Source organism: Emys orbicularis, chromosome 4 (assembly GCF_028017835.1).
Source record: "Emys orbicularis isolate rEmyOrb1 chromosome 4, rEmyOrb1.hap1, whole genome shotgun sequence".
Lineage (NCBI taxonomy): Eukaryota > Metazoa > Chordata > Testudines > Emydidae > Emys > Emys orbicularis.
Genome location: NC_088686.1, coordinates 152,393,912 through 152,416,298, shown reverse-complemented (window position 1 = coordinate 152,416,298; position 22,387 = coordinate 152,393,912). Strand labels below are relative to the sequence as shown.

The 22,387-nt window shown below is 47.5% G+C and overlaps 1 protein-coding gene across 1 annotated transcript in view; it reads left to right on the top strand.

The window, feature by feature from the left end:
* Positions 1-2,765: 2,765 nt before the first annotated feature.
* Positions 2,766-22,387, top strand: part of LOC135878751 (glycine N-acyltransferase-like protein 3) — a 41,598-nt gene continuing 21,976 nt past the window's right edge. Inside the window, exon 1 of the mRNA XM_065404493.1 lies at positions 2,766-2,917. Within this exon, the coding sequence (XP_065260565.1) occupies positions 2,766-2,917 (152 nt within the window). The remainder of the gene's footprint in view (positions 2,918-22,387) is intronic.

Genomic DNA, 22,387 nt, shown 5'->3' with positions numbered 1-22,387 from the left:
GGCTGCACTAGAGTAATCAGGAACCTGCTAGAACCAGTTAAGGCAGGCAGGCTAATTAGGACACCTGGAGCCAATTAAGAAGAAGCTTCTAGAATCAATTAAGGCAGGCTAATCAGGGCACCTGGGTTTTAAAAGGAGCTCACTTCAGTTTGTGGTGCGAGTGTGAGGAGCTGGGAGCAAGAGGCGCAAGGAGCTGAGAGTGAGAGGGTGTGCTGCTGGAGGACTGAGGAGCACAAGCGTTATCAGACACCAGGAGGAAGGTCCTGTGGTGAGAATAAGGAAGGTGTTTGGAGGAGGCCATGAGGAAGTAGCCCAGGGAGTTGTAGCTGTCATGCAGCTGTTACAGGAGGCACTTTAGACAGCTTCAGTCCACAGGGCCCTGGGCTGGAACCCGGAGTAGAGGGTGGGCCCGGGTTCCCCCCGAAACCTCCCAATTGACCTGGACTGTGGGTTCTTCCAGAGGGGAAGGTCTCTGGGCTGTTCCCCAACCCACATGGTGAATCTCTGAGGCAAGAAAATCTGCCAATAAGCGCAGGACCCACCAAGATAGAGGAGGAACTTTGTCACATTGGTTAAATAATCATGTTACAATATGTTAAAATTGGTCAGTTAAATTTCATTAAAATAATTGGTTACGGTATGGCTAAGCAGAACTCAAGTTTTTATATTCTGCAGTCAATCAGGAAGTAAGGGGGGGATAGAAACAGAGAATGGGGGGGAATTGGAATAATTTTTTGCTAAGGGAGGGAATGGGAATAGGGAATGGGAACAGGGCCACAGGCAAGGCTTTGTGGTGTCAGAGCTGGGAAGGGGGACACTGAAAAAAAAATTAAAATCATTTCTAGCTAAAAGTTCACCCCAATAAACATTGAATTGTTTGCACCTTCAAACTTCGGGTATTATTGCTCTCTGTTCATGCGAGAAGAACCAGGGAAGTAAGTGAGTAAAAAAAGAAGCCCTCTAGCAACCTTGTTTGTACAGTTCAGAGAGGCAGCAGAATCCTGCATGGTGCCCGTCCCTGCCTGGTGACAGCTCCTGCATGGTGCCGGTCCCTGCCTGGTGACAGCTCCTCTATGGCCCAAGGTTGGGAGGGGTGGTACAAGCCCAGCCCCTAATAAGCAAAGCCACATCCCAGTTTCCTGAGCAGCCAAATGCTGCAGCACCCATGGCCCCGGGTCTCCCACTCCTTGGTCATGTATCGGGGGCTGACAAGTGGAAACTGTAATAGTTTAATGAACTGTGTGCATGACTCGGTACTTACCACTTTGGTGCCGCTCCCCAGTGGCTGCAGAAGGGTTCAAATGCTGCTCCTGGGGCTGAGCAGGAGACATGAGCTGTGTGTGTCACGGACCGGTCTGGGGAGGTGCGCATGGGCGTTACCAGACTGGCGGAAACTGACCCACATCAATGGAGGAGCCGAGAGGACAATGGGAACCCCAAGGACTGACCAATCAAGACGAAGCGGAAGCACATGCAGGCTGACCGTGTGAACCCAGCATGCTTTGCTAGGGGAGGACAACGGACCGAGAGGAGACAAGAGGGGTGATAAGACCGTGTCTCACAGAGACACAGCAGCTCTGCTCTGGGACTGACAGATGGAGACAGCAGCTCGGCTGGGTAGACCCCTCACACCGGGGGGACTGAATGCTGGCCGAGCCCCTGTCTCTCTGCACTGACGTAAGGATGCTCACCTCCTGCAGCCAGGTGACTCAGCCCTGTTTTGCACAGGCTGCCCGCTGTCGCTGCAGAACCTCACTGGGAGCATCATGTACTGAAGGGGCCCAGTACAAGTCTCCTGCAGGAGTCTGGCTTTGGCTGGATTTGCTGCAGGGAGACAGGGTCGCTGGTGCTGAAGGCCCAGTTTCAGAGTTGCGGAAGCCACAGGCCTGCCCCTGTGGAACTGTGTGGGTCCCTGTGGCTCAGCACATATGCCAAAGGGGTTGCTCCCAGGGGACTGGTTACAGGCTGGAGCATAGACCAGACCCTGTAGGTACGTAACAAAGAATACCCTTGCCAGAGGGTGGCTACAGATGTGGTGGGTTATCTCAATCAAGAGACCTTGAATCACAGTGCAGGAGGAGGTGGGGCTCTGACAGAGACCCGAACAGCCTGGATTTAGCAAAGAGATACGGGCACATCGCCTTAGGATAGTGATAAACAGAAAAAAATCTGCCTTCCTAACCAATTTGGGACTTTCTGAGCTTAAAGTGTTACCATTTGGGTTAATGAGTGCAGGATCCACCTTTCAAAGGCTTGCGAATCAAGTGGCTGGGTGACAGGACTTTGCTCGTGTCTACATTGAGGATATTGCAGTCTTCAGCAATTCCTTGCCAGAGCATAAGGATCACCTGGGAATGGTGCTGAAGAGCCTCAAAGGTGCAGGTCTAAGTGTAAAGGTGTCAAAGTGCAGGATGGGGCATTGAAGATGTAAAACAAATTCTGTCAGGAAAGGCGAAGCCGGACTCTGGCCAGTGAATTGTGCACTGACACATCCAACACAGGCTTGGGAGCGCTGATGATGCCAGCAGGGGAGGGCACCGAGCAGCATCCCATCCCTTTCTGAGCAGAAAATGGACTCCAAGTGAATGGAATGACGTCGTTATAGAACATGAACGCTCGGCAACTGTGGGTTGTCCGACAGCTAAGATCCTACCTGTTCAACCGGAGGCGCTGGGTACTGACTGACTGCCCCCCTTTAGCGTGGATACACAGAACCAAAGGCACCAACTCTTGGTTGGTACGCTGGAGTACAGCCCTCCAAAGGCATGAGATGGAGACTCAACATGTCATGGGGGCAGACGCGCTATCCAGGCAAGAGGGCCCAGAGCAGATGCATTCGGAATAGCCAGTGGCTAGGCCTAGGGCGTCAATGTCAGGAGGCGACAGGACACAGATGTGCCCAAACACGCCCAGGCAGGTACGTTACATGTCCAACAACCATTTTCTCACTATTACACTGATGGGGTCGTGTGTGATTGGTACATTCCTCAGGGTACAATCTGGACCGATGGACAGCTGTGTCCCCTCAGCTCTCCAATTTGGGGAGCCTTTTACATTGCTTCATTGTGAGAGCAGCCACTCCTGGCCTGTTCACACACGGCTTCTCGCATGCAAAATCACTCCCAGCTGAATATATGAGTGCTTCTAGCCAGCCACTCCTGAATTATATTGCAGAGTGACAGTAGCAAATTCCCAGTCCTAGACTTGTCTCCAGAAATATGCGTTTTGTATTGCCCAGCTCTCTCCTTCTGGACAATACAAGCTCATAGAAAGTCCATCATTTCATTACTAGAAAATGACATGCACAAATCTTGTTATCTCAAGTGGAGGGTCCCAAACACTTCAATCCAAACACACTGGCTTAGATAAAACAACAAAACAAGTTTATTAACTACACAGAGAGAGAGAGAGATTTTAAGTGATTACAAGTAATGAGGCATAAAAGTCAGAATCGGTTACAAAGAAATAAAAGATAAAATGCAAACTAATACCTAACTTTACAAGCTAAGTGAACTTAAAGCAAATGGATTTCTCTCGCCGTGTATTCACGACTGTCTGGCTGGATTCTTTCAGCCAGGACGACTCCCCCAGTTCAGTGATGCTTCCTTTGTCTTTCAAACCTTATTGATGCCGTGAGTAGAGATGAGGAGAGAGAGAGAGGTGATTTGGGGCATCTGTTCCTCATTTTTACACCTTTAGCTCCTCTTTGAGAATCACCTCTAGCTGGGGTTCAGGCAACAGCGAGTCTGTTTGCCAAGATGTAAATTTCTCGCTCACATCCTTCTTCCTGTCAAAGAATGGCCGCTTAACTAAGTGATATAGTCCAGTTGATTCTGTTGACACCTGACTGACATGTCAATTTCCCTGTTTGCTCTGAGGAACTGATTTGGGCTGCTTCCCCAGATTTGAAATATGCCTTAGCAACATGGTAACTGAGCCTTCGTGGGTCACAACTGAGAATACCAAATTCAGGACCAACTGCTGAAAAATAGAGCTGATATGCCCCAAAGCTGGTGGCTATTCTCTCATGAGATATACCAAACCAGCAACAAAAGTAAATTGCTATTTCAACACAGTGGCTAACAAGCAGTCAGAACAGCAGTTTCCTTAAGCATTCCAATCCTTGTATCGCCACCAAAAACACTAGACTTATAGATGAGTGGTTCTTTAAAGCCAATTTAATCTAATAACAGGTTCTTCTGATCCAAAGGACCATGCCCAGGTCAATATACAACTCAGATCTTACTCAAAAATCACAGTGTTGCCAGTCCTTTAGTATCTGAAATCTAAAGGTATATTCAAAGAAAGAAAGAAAAAGGTGAGAGTTAAAATTGGTTCAAGGAATCAAATAAGTACAATAACTGCAAAGTTCTTGGTTCAGGCTTGTAGCAGTGATGGAATAAACTGCTGGCTTGATAAGTCTCTGGTTACTTCCAAATCATTGGAAGGACCTCAGTCCCTTGGTTAGAATGTTCCATTAGTACAAGTCCTTAGTCCAGAGGTTTGAGCTGGAAAGAGGCAAAATGGAGGTGTTTCCAGGGCCTTTTATAGCTTCTGCCATGTGGAGGGAAACCCATTGTTTCAAACAAAGCCCTCAGCACAGCTAGTAGAAAATTACAGGTAAAATATGGGGTTTGGGATCACATGGGCAAGTCACGTGTCCAGGCATAATTTTGCTTAGTCACAGCAGGAAATCATTACCTATACCCCAGACAGCACCTTTGCAGGACAGTCCATTCAGTGTACATGGTCTCCCATGGTCCATTGTCAGTTAAGTGTTTCTTGATGAGCCACTTAATATGGGTCATTACACATATTGAATCTATTTCCCCATGTTAAGTATCCTCACACCGTCTTGTCAACTGTCTAAAATGGGCCATCTTGATAATCATTACAAACGTTTTTTTTTCTCCTGCTGATAATAGCTCATCTTAATTAATTAGCCTCTTACAGTTGGTATGGCTACTTCCACTTTTTCATGTTCTCTGTATTTATATATATATTTTCTTACTATATGTTCCATTCTATGTATCTGATGACGTGGACTGTAGCCCACGAAAGCTTATGCTCAAATAAATTTGTTAGTCTCTAAGGTGCCACAAGGACTCCTGTTCTTTTTGCGGATACAGACTAACACGGCTGCTACTCTGAAACCTTAATTTGAATAGTCCCTCCAGGATGTGCAGGCTAAATACCTTGTGGGTGTTACCCCAGGAGGAAACAGTTGAAATCCAGGTATAGAGCCAATACTCATAACTTCAAATACAAAATGATACATGCATACAGATAGCATAATCATATTCAGCAAATCATAACCTTTTCATAGACATCTTACATGCCACATTTTGTACAAGATTTGTTGCAAATATGTAACAGTGGTTGCAACAATGATCTATATGGTCATATTTTAATCAGATAACATCACAAACATCATACAGCAGAATCTTATAACTTTACCTACAATGTTGCCACACATATTTTACCGTGACAATAATTATCAGCAAATTATGAGTTTTCCTATGATACCTCACAACGCATACTTTTTACAAAATTTATCATAGTCTTGTAAAAGTGGTGAACATTGGGGTACAGTGTGTCACAATGGTCTGCCAAGAGCTAAGAACTAGATTTCAAGCTCGCTGACCATTATGGTTATTGCAAGATGTTTGTACGGGAAACAGTTTACAAGCTATGTAGAATACTGGGTTGAACAACTGTTGAAGGGAGACATGTCACTTGAGGCGAGGTGGGTCTCAGAGCTAACTCAATCAATATTGAAAATCCTGAACATCCCTGGAGGCAGCACTTTGTTTACTGTCTGGGCCAAGTGGAGACCGGTGATCATCGCAGGGAGCAGATGCCAGAAAGCCAGGGATGGGAACCACCCCGCTCGGAGCTTGCCCCTTTTTACGAGGAGTTTGACCAGGTGCTGGGTGCTGTGCTCAGTGGAGTAGCCAGGGTCTAAGTGTAGGGGGAGCAAACATAAAAAAGGCAACCCCCCCCTTGGCTCCACCTCTGGCCATGCTCCCCCTTGGCTCCTCCCATTTCCCCCCCAGATTAACCCCGGGGCTCGGCTCAGGACTCCTGCGGGCTTCCCGGGGGTGTGGAGACCGGAAGGGTCTCCCTAGTGCAAGGCACCAGACCCCCGCCGCTCACCTTCTGTCCTGCGCCGCCGCCTGTCCCCGGCCGATCCCGGCCCCGCGCTGCGGGCGGATCCCGGCTCCGGCTCCGGCTCCGGCTTGGGGCGGGCAGCGCTTGGCTGCCGAGCCCTGAGCCGCCGCAAGAGGTGGCTGCACCTGCGGCGATGTTGGGGCCGCGTGGGGCGCGATGGCCGAGCCGGCCCCCTCGCTCCTCCGGCCGCGCCTGCCGCCCCCCGCCCCATGGCTCCTCCAGCCGTGCTGCCCCCAGCGCCGGCCCGGCTGTCCTGCACCGCCGCCTGTCCCCGGCCGATCCCGGCCCCACGCCGCGGGGGGATCCCGGCTCCGGCTCGGAGCGGGGAGCGCTTGGCTGCCGAGCCCTGAGCTGCCGCAGGAGGTGGCTGCGCCTGCGGCGATGTTGGGGCCGTGTGGGGCGCGATGGCCGAGGAGCCATCCCCCTCGCTCCTCCGGCCGCGCCTGCCGCCCCCCCCCCATGGCTCCTCCGGCCGTGCTGTCCCCAGCGTCGGCCCAGCAGGCGCCGCTTTTGGGAAATGTGCTGAGGGGAAGCGGCTGCTTCCCCTGCACCCCACTAGCTACACTACTGGCTGTGCTGCACCCCCAGCGCTTCACAACAGCCGCGCCAGCCTGGACAGCGACCTTCTCACCCCTGAACCAAGCACAGGGCCAGTGGGGAGACAGCAAGCGCTGGATGAGGCGGCCAAAGTGATTCTCGGGCTCACTGTGGTCTCCAAGGCAGCTTTGCTGCCGGAGCAGCTGCAGCACATCCTGGGTCTCTACTCGGAGGGGTTTTCTGATGCCCCCCCCCCCAGGGGCTGCCCACCGCGGAACCAGCATCAGAAACACAAGAGGCAGAGGTCGCCCCTGAGCCTGGTCAGTTTCTGGCGGCACATCTGTTATTAATCTAGGAATGGGAGGGATTTCCAATTTATTACCCAAAGCAGAATGTATTGCAAGCTGCAGGCAGCCGCATGTAGCCAGTAATGGCAGGTTGCTGGCACCACCTGGAATTCAAAATGGAGATTGGGAGCGCAAACAACACTGAAACAAGAATTTAATATTAAACTTGGACTAGAAACTCGAGCAATCTTTCAGAGCTGGGCCTAGATTTGCCAGTTGTGGTTGGACGTATTCCTGGAAGTTTCATCACATGACATAAAAGATTAATCTTTAATTCCTGGAGGGTTGGCAATCCTAGATGAACTGTGACGGGTTCAGTCACAGAGACGCCCTTGGGACTGCCACCTGATGTGCTGAGACTACCTCTGAGCCCGTTTTCCCTGCCAGCTTGGGACTCCAGAATCCTGTCTTGTTGAGCCAGACATGCCAGTCTGCTCCAACACAAACCCAGGGTCTGAACCACGTGCCCCAAAGCTGCAGACTTAACTGAAAAGAGCTTAAGAAGTGTTCCTGTCTCTAGCACCCAGACACCCAGTTCCCCATGGGATCCAAACTCCAAATGAATCCGTTTTACTCTGTATAAAGCTTATACAGGGTAAACTCATAAATTGTCTGCCCTCTATAACACTGATAGAAAGATATGCACAGCTGTTTGCTCCCCAGGAATTAATTACTTGCTCTGGATTACTTAATAAGTAAAAAGTGATTTAATTAAATACAGAAAGTAGGATTTAAGTGGTTCCAAGCAATAACAGACAGAACGAAGTAAGTTACCTAGCAAAATAAAACAAAGCACAGAGATCCAAGCCTAATGCAGTAGGAAACTAAATGCAGGTAAATCTCACCCTCAGAGATGTTCCAATAAGCTTCTTTGACAGACTAGACTCCTTCCTAATCTGGGTCCAACAATCACTCCCAGCCCCATAGTTACTGTCATTTTTTCCCAGTTTCTTTCAGGCATCTCTTTGGGGTGGAGAGGCTACCTCTTGAGCCAGCTGAAGACAAAATGGAGGGACTTCCAGGGCCTTATATAGTCTTTCTCTTGTGCCACATCACAGCCACAGAATGGGGTCTCTAGCCACCTGGGCAAGTCACCTGTCTATGAATGATTCAGCTTTTTGCAGGCCGACACCATTGTTTACATGTTAGTTTGAACATTCCCAGGAAAGGTCAGATAAGGATTGGCGTCTCTCAAAGTCCATTTTTAGTTAAGTACTCCCAATTACTTGAATAGCCCCTTCACACTATGTTTACCAAATCTGCCTCATGTGCTTCCTACAGCAACGATCAGATCCCTCAATATGCTGGCCATGCTCCTACTTATACAGCCCAAAATGCCGTTAGCCTTCTTGGCAACAAGGGCACACTGTTGACTCATATCCAGCTTCCCATCCACTGTAGCCCCTAGGTCCTTTTCTGCAGAACTGCTGCCTAGCCACTCGGTCCCTAGTCTGTAGCAGTGTATGGGATTCTTCCATCCAAAGTGCAGGACTCTGTACTTGTCCTTGTTGAACCTCATTAGATTTCTTTTGGCCCAATCCTCTAATTTGTGTAGGTCCCTCTGTAACCTATCCCTACCTTCCAGCGTATCTACCATTCCTCCCAGTTTAGTGTCATCTGCAAACTTGAAAGAGGCAAAATGGAGGTGTTTCCAGGGCCTTTTATAGCTTCTGCCATGTGGAACATTGTTTCAAACAAAGCCCTCTGCACAGCTAGTAGAAAATTACAGGTAAAAGATGGGGTATGGAATGATATGGGCAAGTCACATGTCCAGGCAGAATGTTGATTAGGCACAGCAGGAAATCATTACCTATACCCCAGACAGCACATCTGCAGGACAGTCCATTCAGTTTACATGGTCTCCCATGGTCAACTGTCGGTTAAGTGTTTCTTGATGAGCCACTTAATATGGGTCATTACACATATTGAATCTATTTCCCCATGCTAAGTATCCTCACACCGTCTTGTCAACTGTCTAAAAAGGACCGTCTTGTTTATCACTACAAAAGGTTTTTTTTCTCCTGCTGATAATAGCTCATCTTAATTAATTAGCCTCTTACAGTTGGTATGGCTACTTCCACTTTTTCATGTTCTCTGTATGTATATATATCTTCTTACTATATGTTCCATTCTATGCATCTGATGAAGCGGGCTGTAGCCCACGAAAGCTTATGCTGAAATAAATTTGTTAGCTTCTAAGATGCCACAAGGACTCCTGTTCTTTTTGTGGATACAGACTAACAGGGCTGCTACTCTGAAACCTTAATTTGAATAGTCCCTCCAAGATGTGCAGACTAAATACCTTGTGGGTGTTACCCCAGGAGCAAACAGTTGAAATCCAGGTATAGAGCCAATACTCATAACTTCAAATACAAAAATGATACGTGCATACAGATAGCATAATCATATTAAGCAAATCATAACCTTTTCATAGACATCTTACATGCCACATTTTGTACAAGATTTTTTGCAAATATATAACAGTGGTTGCAACAATGATCTATATGGTTATATTTTAATCAGATAACATCACAAACATCATACAGCAGAATCTTATAACGTTACCTATAATGTGCCCCTCAAGCGCTGGTTGAGGTGGCACATCCTGGTTCCCTACTCGGAGGGGCTTTCTGAGGACCCCCCGCAGAGGGGCTGCCCACCGCGGAACCAGCATCAGAAACACAAGAGGCAGAGGTCGCCCCTGAGCCTGGTCAGTTTCTGGCGGCACATCTGTTATTAATCTAGGAATGGGAGGGATTTCCAATTTATTACCCAAAGCAAAATGTATTGCAAGCCGCAGGCAGCCGCATGTAGCCAGTAATGGCAGGTTGCTGGCACCACGTGAAATTCAAAATGGAGATTGGGAGCGCAAACAACACTGAAACAAGCATTTAACATTAAACTTGGACTAGAAACTCGCACATTCTTATCTAAATATTTGCACTCTATACCATTATCTAAATCATTGACGATACTGAACAGAACCGGACCCAGAACAGATCCCTGCGGCACCCCACTTGTTATGCCCTTCCAGCATGACTGTGAACCACTGATAATTACTCTCTGGGAACAGTTTTCCAACCACTTATGCACCCACCTCATAGTAGCCCCATCTAAGTTGTATTTGCCTAGTTTATTGATAAGAATATCATGCGAGACCATATCAAATGCCTTACTAAAGTCTAGGTATACCACATCCACCGCTTCTCCCTTATCCACAAGACTCGTTATCCTATCAAAGAAAGCGATCAGATTGGTTTGACATGATTTGTTCTTTACAAATCCATGCTGGTTATTCCCTATCACCTGACCACCTTCCAAGTGTTTGCAGATGATTTCCTTAATTACTTGCTCCATTATCTTCCCTGGCACAGAAGTTAAACTAACTGGTCTGTAGTTTCCTGGGTTGTTTTTATTTCCCTTTTTATAGATGGGCACTATATTTGCCCTTTTCCAGTCTTCTGGAATCTCTCCTGTCTCCCATGATTTTCCAAAGATAATAGCTAGAAGCTCAGATACCTCTTCTATTAGCTCCTTGAGTATTCTAGGATGCATTTCATCAGGCCCTGCTGACTTGCAGGCATCTAACTTTTCTAAGTGATTTTTAACTTGTTCTTTTTTTATTTTATCTTCTAAACCTACCCCCTTCCCATTAGCATTCACTATGTTAGGCATTCCTTCAGACTTCTCCATGAAGACCGAAACAAAGAAGTCATTAAACATCTCTGCCATTTCCAAGTTTCCTGTTACTGTTTCTCCCTCCTCAGTGAGCAGTGGGCCTACCCTGTCCTTGGTCTTCCTCTTGCTTCTAATGTATTGATAAAAAGTCTTCTTGTTTTCCTTTATTCCTGTAGCTAGTTTGAGCTCATTTTGTGCCTTTGCCTTTCTAATCTTGCCCCTGCATTCCTGTGTTGTTTGTCTATATTAATCCTTTGTAATCTGTCCTAGTTTCCATTTTTTATATGACTCCTTTTTATTTTTTAGATCATGCAAAATCTCGTGGTTAAGCCAAGGTGGTCTTTTGCCACATTTTCTATCTTTCCTACCCAGCGGAATAGCTTGCTTTTGGGTCCTTAATAGTGTCCCTTTGAAAAACTGCCAACTCTCCTCAGTTGTTTTCCCCCTCAGTCTTGATTCCCATGGGACCTTACCTATCAGCTCTCTGAGCTGACCAAAATCCGCCTTCCTGAAATCCATTGTCTCTATTTTGCTGTACTCCCTTCTACCCTTCCTTAGAATTGCAAACTCTATGATTTCATGATCACTTTCACCCAAGCTACCTTCTACTTTCAAATTCTCAACGAGTTCCTCCCTATTGTTAAAATCAAGTCTAGAACAGCTTCCCCCCTAGTAACTTTTTCAACCTTCTGAAATAAAAAGTTGTCTGCAATGCAGTCCAAGAACTTATTGGATAGTCTGTGCCCCGCTGTATTATTTCCCCAACATATATCTGTGTAAGCAGAGTCAGGATGAGCTCTACCCTGACATCTGGTGGTGAATTATGGCGAGTGTGGAAAAGAACTCCAGGGGCTGATCTTGTTTGCATAGGCACACCCACTCGCCTGGCATGGAACAACAGCAACTGAAAGTGGTTACTTTGGCTGGTGTGGTTACTTTTGGGGGCTCGTCCGGGATTCCCTGGGTCAGTACCCCTCGCAAGCACCTGTTGAGTGTTCCACTGCATTGGGAAACAATTGTGGTTATATTTTGAGGAAATGACTGTTTGTATAATGGCTAATATGTCAGGTTTGTTGGGCCCCAGCCCTGCAGCCTCTAGCTCAGGGGCCGCAGCCTCAGCCAATGATTGGGCAAAAGCACTGGGGCAAATATTGGAAAAGGTTGTGCTGTCCCAGGCTATGTTAAACTCTTGTCGTGAGTTAAGATTATTTGCTGGGGCAGAGGAGTTTGAACCCTGGTTGGAGCATACCACTGAAATGCTGCGGGAGTGGGCAGTACCCGATGCAGAAAAGCGAAGATGTCTAATAGAGAGCCTTAGTGGCCCAGCATTAGATGTGATTCACACCCTGCAGCTCATTGACCCTGGGGTCAGTGTGAAGGACTGCCTAGAGGCCCTTGATCATACCTTTGGGAGCGTAGAGGGCCCTGAAGACAGTTACTGTAAGTTCCTTAATTCCCGACAGCAAATTGGCGAGAAGATTTCAGCCTATATACAGAGGCTGGAGAGACTGCTTCAGAGAGCTGTCATGAGGGGAGCAGTGACTGCTGAACAGATGGATCAGACCAGACTGGCTCAAATTGTAAGAGGAGCTCAGTATCAGAACCCGATTCTACTCCATCTCCGGCTAAGAGAACGACGGGAACATCCCCCAAGTTATTCCCAGCTGATAAAGGAGGTCAGAGAAGAGGAAGAAAGGCAGGCTGCCAGCGAGTTTTGGGAAGCCCAAACATTGGAGCCAGCCGGCACAACACCACTGCAAACGGCCAGTGTACTGATGGTGAGCACCACAGAGGAACTTGCCCAACAAATGCAGGCCCTGAGAGAACGGATAGCTGAACTGCAAAGCACCATTGACCAAGCTAAGACTTCCAGGAATAAGGCGCCTCTGACTGTGGCGATGGAGAAGTCAGCATTTAGAGCCACCATCCCACCTGGGCGAAGGGGGAAAGGACAATTCTTCTGCTACCGATGTGGTCAGGATGGACACAGTGCTGGCAAGTGCCATAATGAAGAAAACCCCTCCTTAGTGTATGGAAAGCTGAGGATCAGTTGGGAGAGATCCGGTAGCTGCCAGAGAGTCCGGGGACGGGGACCACCCAGGCCTGCAGGATTTGAAGATTCCCCCAGAAGCGACCGTCCAGCTGGGATCCCCGCAGGACTGATAGGGCCTCGAGCAGAGGTCATGGTGAAGATTGAAGGGGCGGAGTGTAAAGCCGTGCTTGACACTGGATCTCAAGTGACTATTATATTTCAGTCATTCTACCAACAGATGCTTAGGCACCTGCCTATACAGCCACTGACTGGCGTTGGTCTGTGTGGCCTCAGCATGGATGAATACCCCTACCAAGGGTATGTCATAGTGCACCTGGAATTCCCAGAGGAGGTTGCTGGGGTAAGAGAAGAGGTGGACACAGCTGCATTAATATGCCCTGACCCTAAAGGGACCTCTGATGTGTCTGTGCTGATAGGGACCAACTCCAGTCTCTTCAAGGTGCTCGCGGATTACTGCAGACGACGGGCTGGGGACCAGTACCTGAATACCCTGATGATCCATACGCTTTGTGCTGAAGCCTATAGGAAGATTGAGGGTGCTAAAAAGGAGACATCTGAGCTACCGATTGGGGCGCTGAAGTACATGGGTACAACCCCCTTAGTAGTGCCTGCAAGGACAGAGCAGGAAGTGCTTGTCATGAGTACCCGGCTGAAAGGCAGTAAAGGGGCATTAGCAATGGTAGAGCAGCCAGTTGAAGGAGAGCTCCCGGAAGGAGTGCTGGTCCCCAGTGGAGTCATAACCCTACCTGCTGAAGCCCAGGAAAAGGTGACTATACTGATTGCTAATGAAACAAGTCGAGATGTTGTTGTGAAGCAAGGACAAAAGATAGCAGACCTCTTCGAGCCTGAATCAATTGTAAAACCCCAGTGTGAGACTCCAGTTCCGACAATAGACCCGGCAAAGTTTGACTTTGGAGATTCACCGTTGTCCGAGGAGTGGAAAGATCGCCTGAGGAGGAAACTTTGTGAAAGATCCAAGGTGTTCTCATTGCATGAGTGGGATGTGGGATGTGCAAAAGGAGTAGAGCACAACATCAGACTACATGACTCTCGACCTTTCAGGGAGAGATCAAGGAGGATTGCCCTCTCCGAGATGGAAGATGTGCGACAACATCTTCAGGAGCTGGCTGCGAATGGCATCATTACAGAGTCCCGCAGCCCATACGCCTCACCCATTGTGGTGGTCCGTAAAAAGAATGGGAAAATCCGGATGTGTATTGACTACCGCACCCTAAACCGCTGTACTGTGGTTGACCAGTACACAATGCCCCGAGTCCAAGATGCCTTAGACTGTTTGCTAGGAAGCCAGTGGTTCTCTGTGTTGGATCTTCGGAGTGGATACTACCAGATCCCTCTGGGTGAAGAAGATAAGGAGAAGACAGCCTACATCTGCCCATTAGGGTTTTATCAGTTTGAACGTGTGGGGAAATAGAGGGGGGGGGCTTTCTTTTTGATAGCCAGAGCTTTGAATCTGAAGGCCCCAAAATAAACCCTCCAACAGAGATCTGTTATGCTGATGGCCTTTGCACAGAGTAGGGCAGGCCTAAAGCTTAAACTAGACTAAACTGCACAGTTTTCTGCCAAACTCGGTCAAGGGTCATGTCCAGAGGAGGGAATGGGAGAATAACCCCCCCCCCCTGCAGCAGTACTAATGAAATATGTTCATAACTGATGAAATATGATAACCGCAAGCTACGGAAATAACGTAAGAAGCTACGGAAATAACGTAAGATGCTTGTGATTTGTAAATTGTTTTGCAGAGAGTTAATCATCCTTGCTGCTATAACTATTTGCAATATTTTCCAAGTCCAGCTATCTGCAATTTAACCAATGATAGCTCTCCTTTAAGCTCCCCTGGAAACCCCCCCCCTTAAGCCTTTGCTGAAATCCCCCGGAAAATGACATAGTCCAAGTCTTGAGAAATGTACCCAAGCTAGGGCCGAGCACCACCCCTGCGGAAACCACCAAGCGCCCTTCTACCCAAACAAACACCCATTCCTCGGAAATTAAGTCAGAGGGTAGGGAGGGGGGTGAGAAGATTGACCCCAACCCCTGCTTCCTAGCTCATGATCAGCTCATGCTCAACCCTTGCCCAGCTTGTGATTTGTCCCCAAAGCTCGTGCTCAACCCTTGCTCAGCTTGTGATTTGCCCCCAATGATTTAATTCATGACGTATTGTTTGTACCCTGCTTGTGGTTTAATGGAATAAAAGCAGCCTGTGAGCTGTTGCTAGGGGTGCCAGTTTGAAAAACTGCACCCCAACGCGTTGGTATGTATTGCAATAAAGGCCTCAGGCTCTGAGTCTGTGAACTAAAATCACTGCGTGGGTGATTCTTTCCACGACAATTTGGGGGCTCGTCCGGGATCACTCGACGTCCCACCGGACCGGAGGACCGTGGACCGCTCCCACACTGATCCCAGGCGCCAAGTAAGAGACCCTTGTCTCTATTTGGGATTCGGTAAGGAGCTGCCCATAGGCTCTAGGTTCAGGTGAGAACGCGCTGTGATCCGAACCTTTTAAGGTTAGACTCATTTCCCTGACGCCTGTTTGTTTTGTGTGTGTCCGTTCTGTAACTTGTTTGTTTAAATTCTTGCATCATGCTGCGCTCTCTCTATCATTGTTTCCTTAGGCTATAAGCTGGGGGGGGGCGTAGGGGACTGTCTGTTTTGTGGTGTGTACACGAGGTCTTAGACCCAAGGGTTTCCTTGGAACAGCCTCGGTGAAATTACTGGGACATCCATCTGGCAGTTAAACACTTTTAGAGTGCCAGCCCAGAATAAAAACAAGTTTCGGATGACAGGAGATTCTTCAGGCAGGAACAGAGGCTGAATAGGCTAGGTGATCTCTCTGGGATATAAAGGAAACCACCACTGACTCAAGAACTGAGTGGCCCGAGGACTAGAGGTAAACAACTGAGAGGGTTTCTAATCTTAATAAGAACAAGAAGTACGCCAAACTCCTATGCTTTGCCTTTTTAAGCTTTCTATATAGTTGCTTGCTTAGCTTTGTGGCCATATCCCTCTGGGCAGTGGTGATCTCAGAGGGAGGTGAGGGACCGGCTGCAGGAGCACCCCGGGAAAATGGACCCCATAATGAGTAGGGGCGTAATCCACCGAACCTGTAGGACGCGGGTGGACCCCTTAAGCGAGGTGGGGTATAATCCCCTGAGTGGAGTAGAAGGGGGGCGGAATCCACTGCCTGGACTCTAACAGGAGTGAGGGTGTAATCCAGGAAGTCCTGGTGCAGCCGAAGGGGCCGGAGTAGCTCCCACTAGCAATAGGCTGGTGGACCACACTAGCAATAGGCTGTGTGAACTGATGAGACCTGCGGCCCGGGGATTGACAGGACTCCCACTAGCAATAGGCTGGGGGCTGGAAAGGACTGTTATAGCAAAGATCCCGGTTTAGGTGTGGTGTGATTGTAGGTCGCAAGGTGACTCCGGGACCAGCTGCGGGCGGGGTAAGGGACCGTGAATCGGAGACCCCCGCTCTAGTAGGTCCCCACCCTTTTCTTACCCGTTAAGTGACAATTGTGTCCCTTCTCACTCGGAGAGAGAGAAGGCCCCGGGAAACCGTCCACGTACTCCTAGGCAGTGAAGCAACCCATTCCGTTCTCTTGAAGGCGGGCCGGTGCTCTTTGCTGGGGGAGGGGTGTACGGGGACCACCTCCTTGCTCGGAGAGCGGGGAGGCCCCAAGGAATCCGTCCGCGTACTCCTAGGTAGCAGAGTATCCCATCCCGTTCTCTTGAAGGCGGGCCAGTGCTCTCTACTGGGGGAGAGGTGTACGGTGACCAAAGCTTTCCTAAACTTTTGTGTGATTTGCCTACGACCAAAACCCTTCCCCAAATCTTCCTCTGGAGCAAGGACTCGCGTATGGAGTGAGCTCCCTCCCCTTGCTGTGTTTGAAGGGGAGCCCCTGGAAATCGTTTGCCAAAACCTGGGGCAATCGGGCATCCTACCCCGTTCCCCTAAAGGGCGAATTGGTAACTCATTGCCGGACAGGGTGCATGCGAGGACCTTCCTTATAAATCCTCCCCAGTGGTGTGAATGTTGAAAGGGGTGAGGCTACACCCCGGTTTAAAAAGGAGCAAGAGGGAAGGATTGCTCTCCCCCGGAAGAGAGAGCAGAGCTTATTGCAGTGTTCTAATTTGTGTAATATAGATTTTAGTGTTGTTTAACTATTCTTCCAGCATGATAGCAAGTGTTTTAGTGTTGTTGTGTTGTTTAACCACTCTTTAAGTATAATAGTAATTGCTTTGTTAAATAATTAATCCTCTTCTACAAGGAGGGTTGGTAAAAACAGCCCACCCTCCCTGCTGAATTGATAGTAAAACAATGCCTGTGCCCATAAGAAAAAAGCATTGGGCCCAAACCGGCAGGCAACCGCAGTTTGAGGAAGTTAAGAGGGGGGGGTTGAGGGGTTAACTCTGTAGTTGCTGGTGGAAATTAAGTAATTGCAGGGTTGGCTTCTTGCTTTTTTCCTTTCATAATAGTAATTGCTTAAATAATGATGTGACGTTGTGCAGTCTATATGATTTTATAAAAACTTAATAATAAGTCAATATAATGTAACTGGAATAGTTTTAGGGAAAAAATATGGTAATAAGTGAATATAATGTGACTGGGATATGCTTTATGCAAAAGGTCTCTTGTAAGGTATCATTACAGAGCTTATAATCTACTGAGTATAGTCATCTGATTTGTACCACTCTTGTATCTAAAACTAGAAATATAAAATGTCTCTCTCTATCAGTGTTATAGAGGGCAGACAATTTATGAGTTTGCCCTGCATGGGCTTGTGCAGGGTAAAACGGATTTATTTGGGTTTAGGCCCCATTGGGATTTGGGCATCTGAGTGCTAGAGACAAGCACACTACTGTGAGCTGTTTTCAGGTAAACTTGCAGCTTTGGGACAAGTGATTCAGACCCTGGGTCTGTGTTAGAGCAGACTGGAGTGTCTGGCTCAGCAAGACGGGGTGCTGGAGTCCTGAGCTGGCAGGGAAAACAGGAGCAGAAGTAGTCTTGGTACATTGGGTGGCAGCTTCCAAGGGGGGTTTCTGTAATCCAACCCATCACAAATGGCATAAGCGGTAAAACTATGAATAAATGTTAAAAAAAGAAATTCTTGGTTTCTTTGCAGCCATTCCTTTGGGAGTGTCTGTAAGGTAATCCAGGCAAAAGGATATTAATCAAATGATTAAGGTAAAATCATTTGACTATATAAAAAAAGTTAGTTAAATTTGTTAAGAAACGCTCCTGGTGTGTATAATTTTTTGTTTATAAGTTTAAGATGTTTTCTAGTGTTGTTTGATTTTGGTATTTAGCATTTGATCCTTAAAGTAACTTAATGCTTTACAAAATTTAAAGTGTTTAAAATAAAGACCAAAGTTGTGGCTGCAGCAAAATAGTCAAAGCCAAAAGAATGGAAAATTTTAAATCTGTTTTGGTAACAAATAGCAAGTAAAGGCTAATATCAACTAAAAAGCCACAAATAGAAATCTGGAAGTGTTGCTGGGTACACCTTGTACCCTGTACACCTTTGGCACTCCCTGGACGGTTGCGCCTCAGGTGCTCTGGCCCTATTTGCTCGCGTGCATCACCGGATGACTGTGCACCGTTGATTGCTGCAGTTAAGTAAAACTTTTCCTCTGTGGCCCAGCACTACTGCCAGTGACGTGATGATTGGGCAGACAGCACTTTTCCCTCTTTAAAAACTTTTTCTAGATATTTGAATTAATTTTATTCAAATGTTTAAATGTTATAATTGTAAGTATGTGTTAGTCCCTCTTTAAGAACTCTTTCTAAATATTTGGATTAATTTGTTCAGGTGTTTGAGTGTTGCAGGCATTTGCCTTTTTTACGGGAAGATACATTACTATGTGTTAGTTTTGGTGGTGTGTTTTCTTATGGAGGAAGGGCAAATGCAGGATCTTGGACGGAGGTTTTGCAACAGTTTTGCATTGGTAAAATATGTCATGCGGGGGCTGTTATGGGGTTTTTGCTTAAGGATTTTGTATCACAATCTGGCATATCTGAACTAATTATAAAAGAGCTATGTGCGGCTTCACAGATCCAGTATGGCCAAATGCCCTTTAAAGGCCACTCCCAATCAGAGGACCAGATTCAGCCCTCATAAAATTTTTTACCAGGGCACCCAATGCAGCTACCAACAGTGCCCTGCTGGCCTAGCTCAAATAAACAGTCATTTAATAAATGACACAATAGTCCGGTACTAACGAAATGTGTTAGGTCTTTTTATATACAGCAGTCCTGCCACTCGCTGAAACCTGGGACTGGGTTTGCATAAGGGTCCATCAGCAAAGAACTGCCCTCACCCCATGCTGAGGGACTCTTGTCCGCTGACAAATCCATTAAGCCTTCGGACCTTGCTAAGAAGTATAAGGGCCCTACCATCAATCAAACCCTAACCCCGTCCCTTGACCCCTTAAACCCAGCCCCTTGACCCCTTGGTCCCTCCCACCTGTCACCGGAAGTCCCACCCCATGGGGGTATTACTTCCGGGGTCAAGGTGCCACCTGACCGGAAGAAAGGTGTGTCATGTCACCCCTCTAAGAACTCCCCCCACCACCCTCTACCAATCAGGAGGGGTTTCGTCCCGATAGGACCGCCCCGAGAGGAGATTTTGACCCATCAGACGGACTTCCGGGGCGGGGGTGACCCGTCCGGAAGTGGGTCGTGTGACCCCTCTAAGAACTCCCCCCACCACCCTCTACCAATCAGGAGGGGTTTTGTCCCGACAGGACCTCACCGAGAGGAGATTTTGACCAACCAGGGTGACTTCTGGGTTGGGGTGACCCCTCCGGAAGGGAGTCGTGTGACCCCACTAAGAACGCCTCCCAAGGCCCTCCGCCTATCAGAGTGGAGCACCATTACCTCATAAATCCCAGCGCCAGACAGAGGAGGCGGCCATCTCTTACCAAGGACACGTGTTTTCGAAAGCGCGGAAAGGCTGCTGAGAGGAAACATGGACTCCTTCACCACCCCCGTGAGAACTTCGGACTTTGTTTTAGCCCCGAGGGTCTTTGACCGTCCGCGGAGAAAGCGCTACATCAGCGACAGTTCCGAGGGGAGCCCTTTGGCCCAGCCGTTGCTGGATACGCCGGAACCCGGCCCCGAAACCCTCGTGAGACACCCCGATGAGCATGGCGGTCTCTCTTTGTCCACCCCCTCAGAGGTGGAAGGCGATTGCGGCTCGGGGGAGTCACCGGCGGACAAGGCGAACGGAAAAGACGGCGCTCAGGTAAATGATTGCTTAAGAAGCGATGGTCGAGGAGGGGTTGGTAACTCTGAGGATGATGGCTATGAGGAGTTTAAGAGGCTTTGCATAGAAAGCGTGGAAAGGCTGCTGAGAGGAAACAGGACAAGGCGAATGGAAAAGACGGCGCTCAGGTAAATGAATGCTTAAGAAGCGGCGGTCGAGGAGGGGTGGGTAATGGGTTAGGAACCGGGGGTTGCGTAAATTAAAAAACAAGCAGTGAGGGGTGCTTACACGTTTTCTTTTCTGAAAATTTCTCAACAGCTCGACGATGCCTTTCTAGAGGACCCGGACAGCGATGCATCAAGCAGCGAAGATGAACTGGGCCCACCATGTTTTTGCTCAACGCCAATACGAGTTGTTGAAGAGGACTCTGAGGATGATGGCTATGAGGAGTTTAGGAGGCGGCTTGGCATAGAACTAACTGAGCCAGTGCCACATCGTGAGCGTAAAAAAGTCATGCGGACTATTGTATGCGTTGCTGTTTATGCTATCCTTAAACACTGCCTTAGGGAAAAGCTTTTTGAAGATTGTGAGGGCTGTGTCATAGATGCGCCAGGCCAAAGGCACCATGATTGTGTGACTTGGACTTCAGTGGATATAAACTGCAAGCTCCGGGGCCTGTGTGCTGAGCTGTGTTTGGAAAGCTTATTAAACACTGTTGTTGCCATAGGCTATGGTATGCAATGTCTGTGCCTAACCCAAGAACATTTAGCGCAAGGGGTGACCTTGATAAATGCTGTGCAATTCAGTGCAGACCCTGACCGTGTTCTAAGGAAAATGACCAAACCGGAAGATGCCTGCTTAGAGCATTATATTGACCGTCTAGTCCGCACAAAGAGTTACAGAACCCTGCTTAAGAAAAAAAAACTATTTGTAAGAAATCTAAAAGGATTAAGTTAGAGAATGGTGAGGGGACAAACATGCGATATAAAACGTGGTAGCTGTAAATTTTTTTAAAAGGGGGGGGAGGGGGTTTGTGACTATTGTGTTTTGTTAGAAGGCCTTTGGCCTTTAAGTGAGCTAAAAAGTTTTAATGAAGCATCTTGGTTTTGTTTTCAAGAAGCTGTATGTTTTTTAAATAAAAAAAATAAATTGTTTGTTAGAATTAGCTCGTGTGTGTGTGTGTGTGTGTGTGTGTGTATAGCAAAAAGCTGAAATGTATGTTGTGGTGGGGAAGGGGAAAAATCCTAAAAATGTGCTTACAATAAAAGAACCAAGGCTAGTTCAGACATGTGTCTGAGTACAATAGAGTTAATATGGAGATATACTTATCTCATAGAACTGCCTTTACTAGCAGGGCCAAATATTGATTTTGCCCCAGAGCCCTAAGTGGCCCTCTCAAGGCTTGAACTCACAACCCTGGGTTTAGCAAGCCAATGCTTAAACCACTGAGCTAGCCTTAGTCTGTTGAACTGAATAGGGTTTTAACCACACACACCCAGACAAAATGGTTTCACTATCCCAGATCACAAAAGGGAATGCTATGGGAGGGGTGATTAAATTAACCTGTTAGCAACTATGTTGAAGTTTTGTTTGAAACAATGGGCTAAGAGGGTATAAAAACCTCAGGTATGCAGCAGTTTGTCCTTTTTCAACAGAAAACTTTCTTGGATAGCTGCTGGACTGCAAAAAGAGGTAAGACTTGCTGTCTTTAACTCTGAAACTATATATTATATAAGGCCACTCTTTGCCCATGCTGTCTTAGTAAATAATGGTGCCTATGTTTATTGCAGTGTGATCTGTTAGCATGGAACCAGTAACTTTAAACTGCATTTCACCACCAGGCCAAGGTAAAAAAAAAAAAAAAAAAAAAAAAAAAAAACATTTTAACTATAGTTGTGCTTAATACTGTTGAATTAAAAAAACCAACCATGCCACCACAACTCCAGTTCCTCAGTGGCCACCACCACACCAAGCCCTGAGGAACTGGAGTTGTGGTGGCATGGTTGTTTTTTACCAGAGTCTTTTGTTTTGTCCTTGGGTTTGACGTATATGAGGTTTGGACCGCCCGGATGTTTCAGCTGCACTCTTGCGCTGTTTTGCGTTGTTAAAGGTCTCAAAGCAGATTCCTGGTTCGTTGGCAGTTCTGGAGGAGATGTCCTTGTATCTCTGACTACAGCATTGTCAGAAAAGTTGCCCAGGCCTATGACGGGGGAAAAACAACATTTTACAAAAACTGAACTTTACCACCTCTCTCACCCACACCTATGTATTTACTTAAAATACAAAACCTCATAGAACAGCCAAGCCAATAAGCAAAATATATTTACAGGGCTTCATCCATCCATCAGTCACTGATGCTGGTGAATTTTCCTTTTCAGC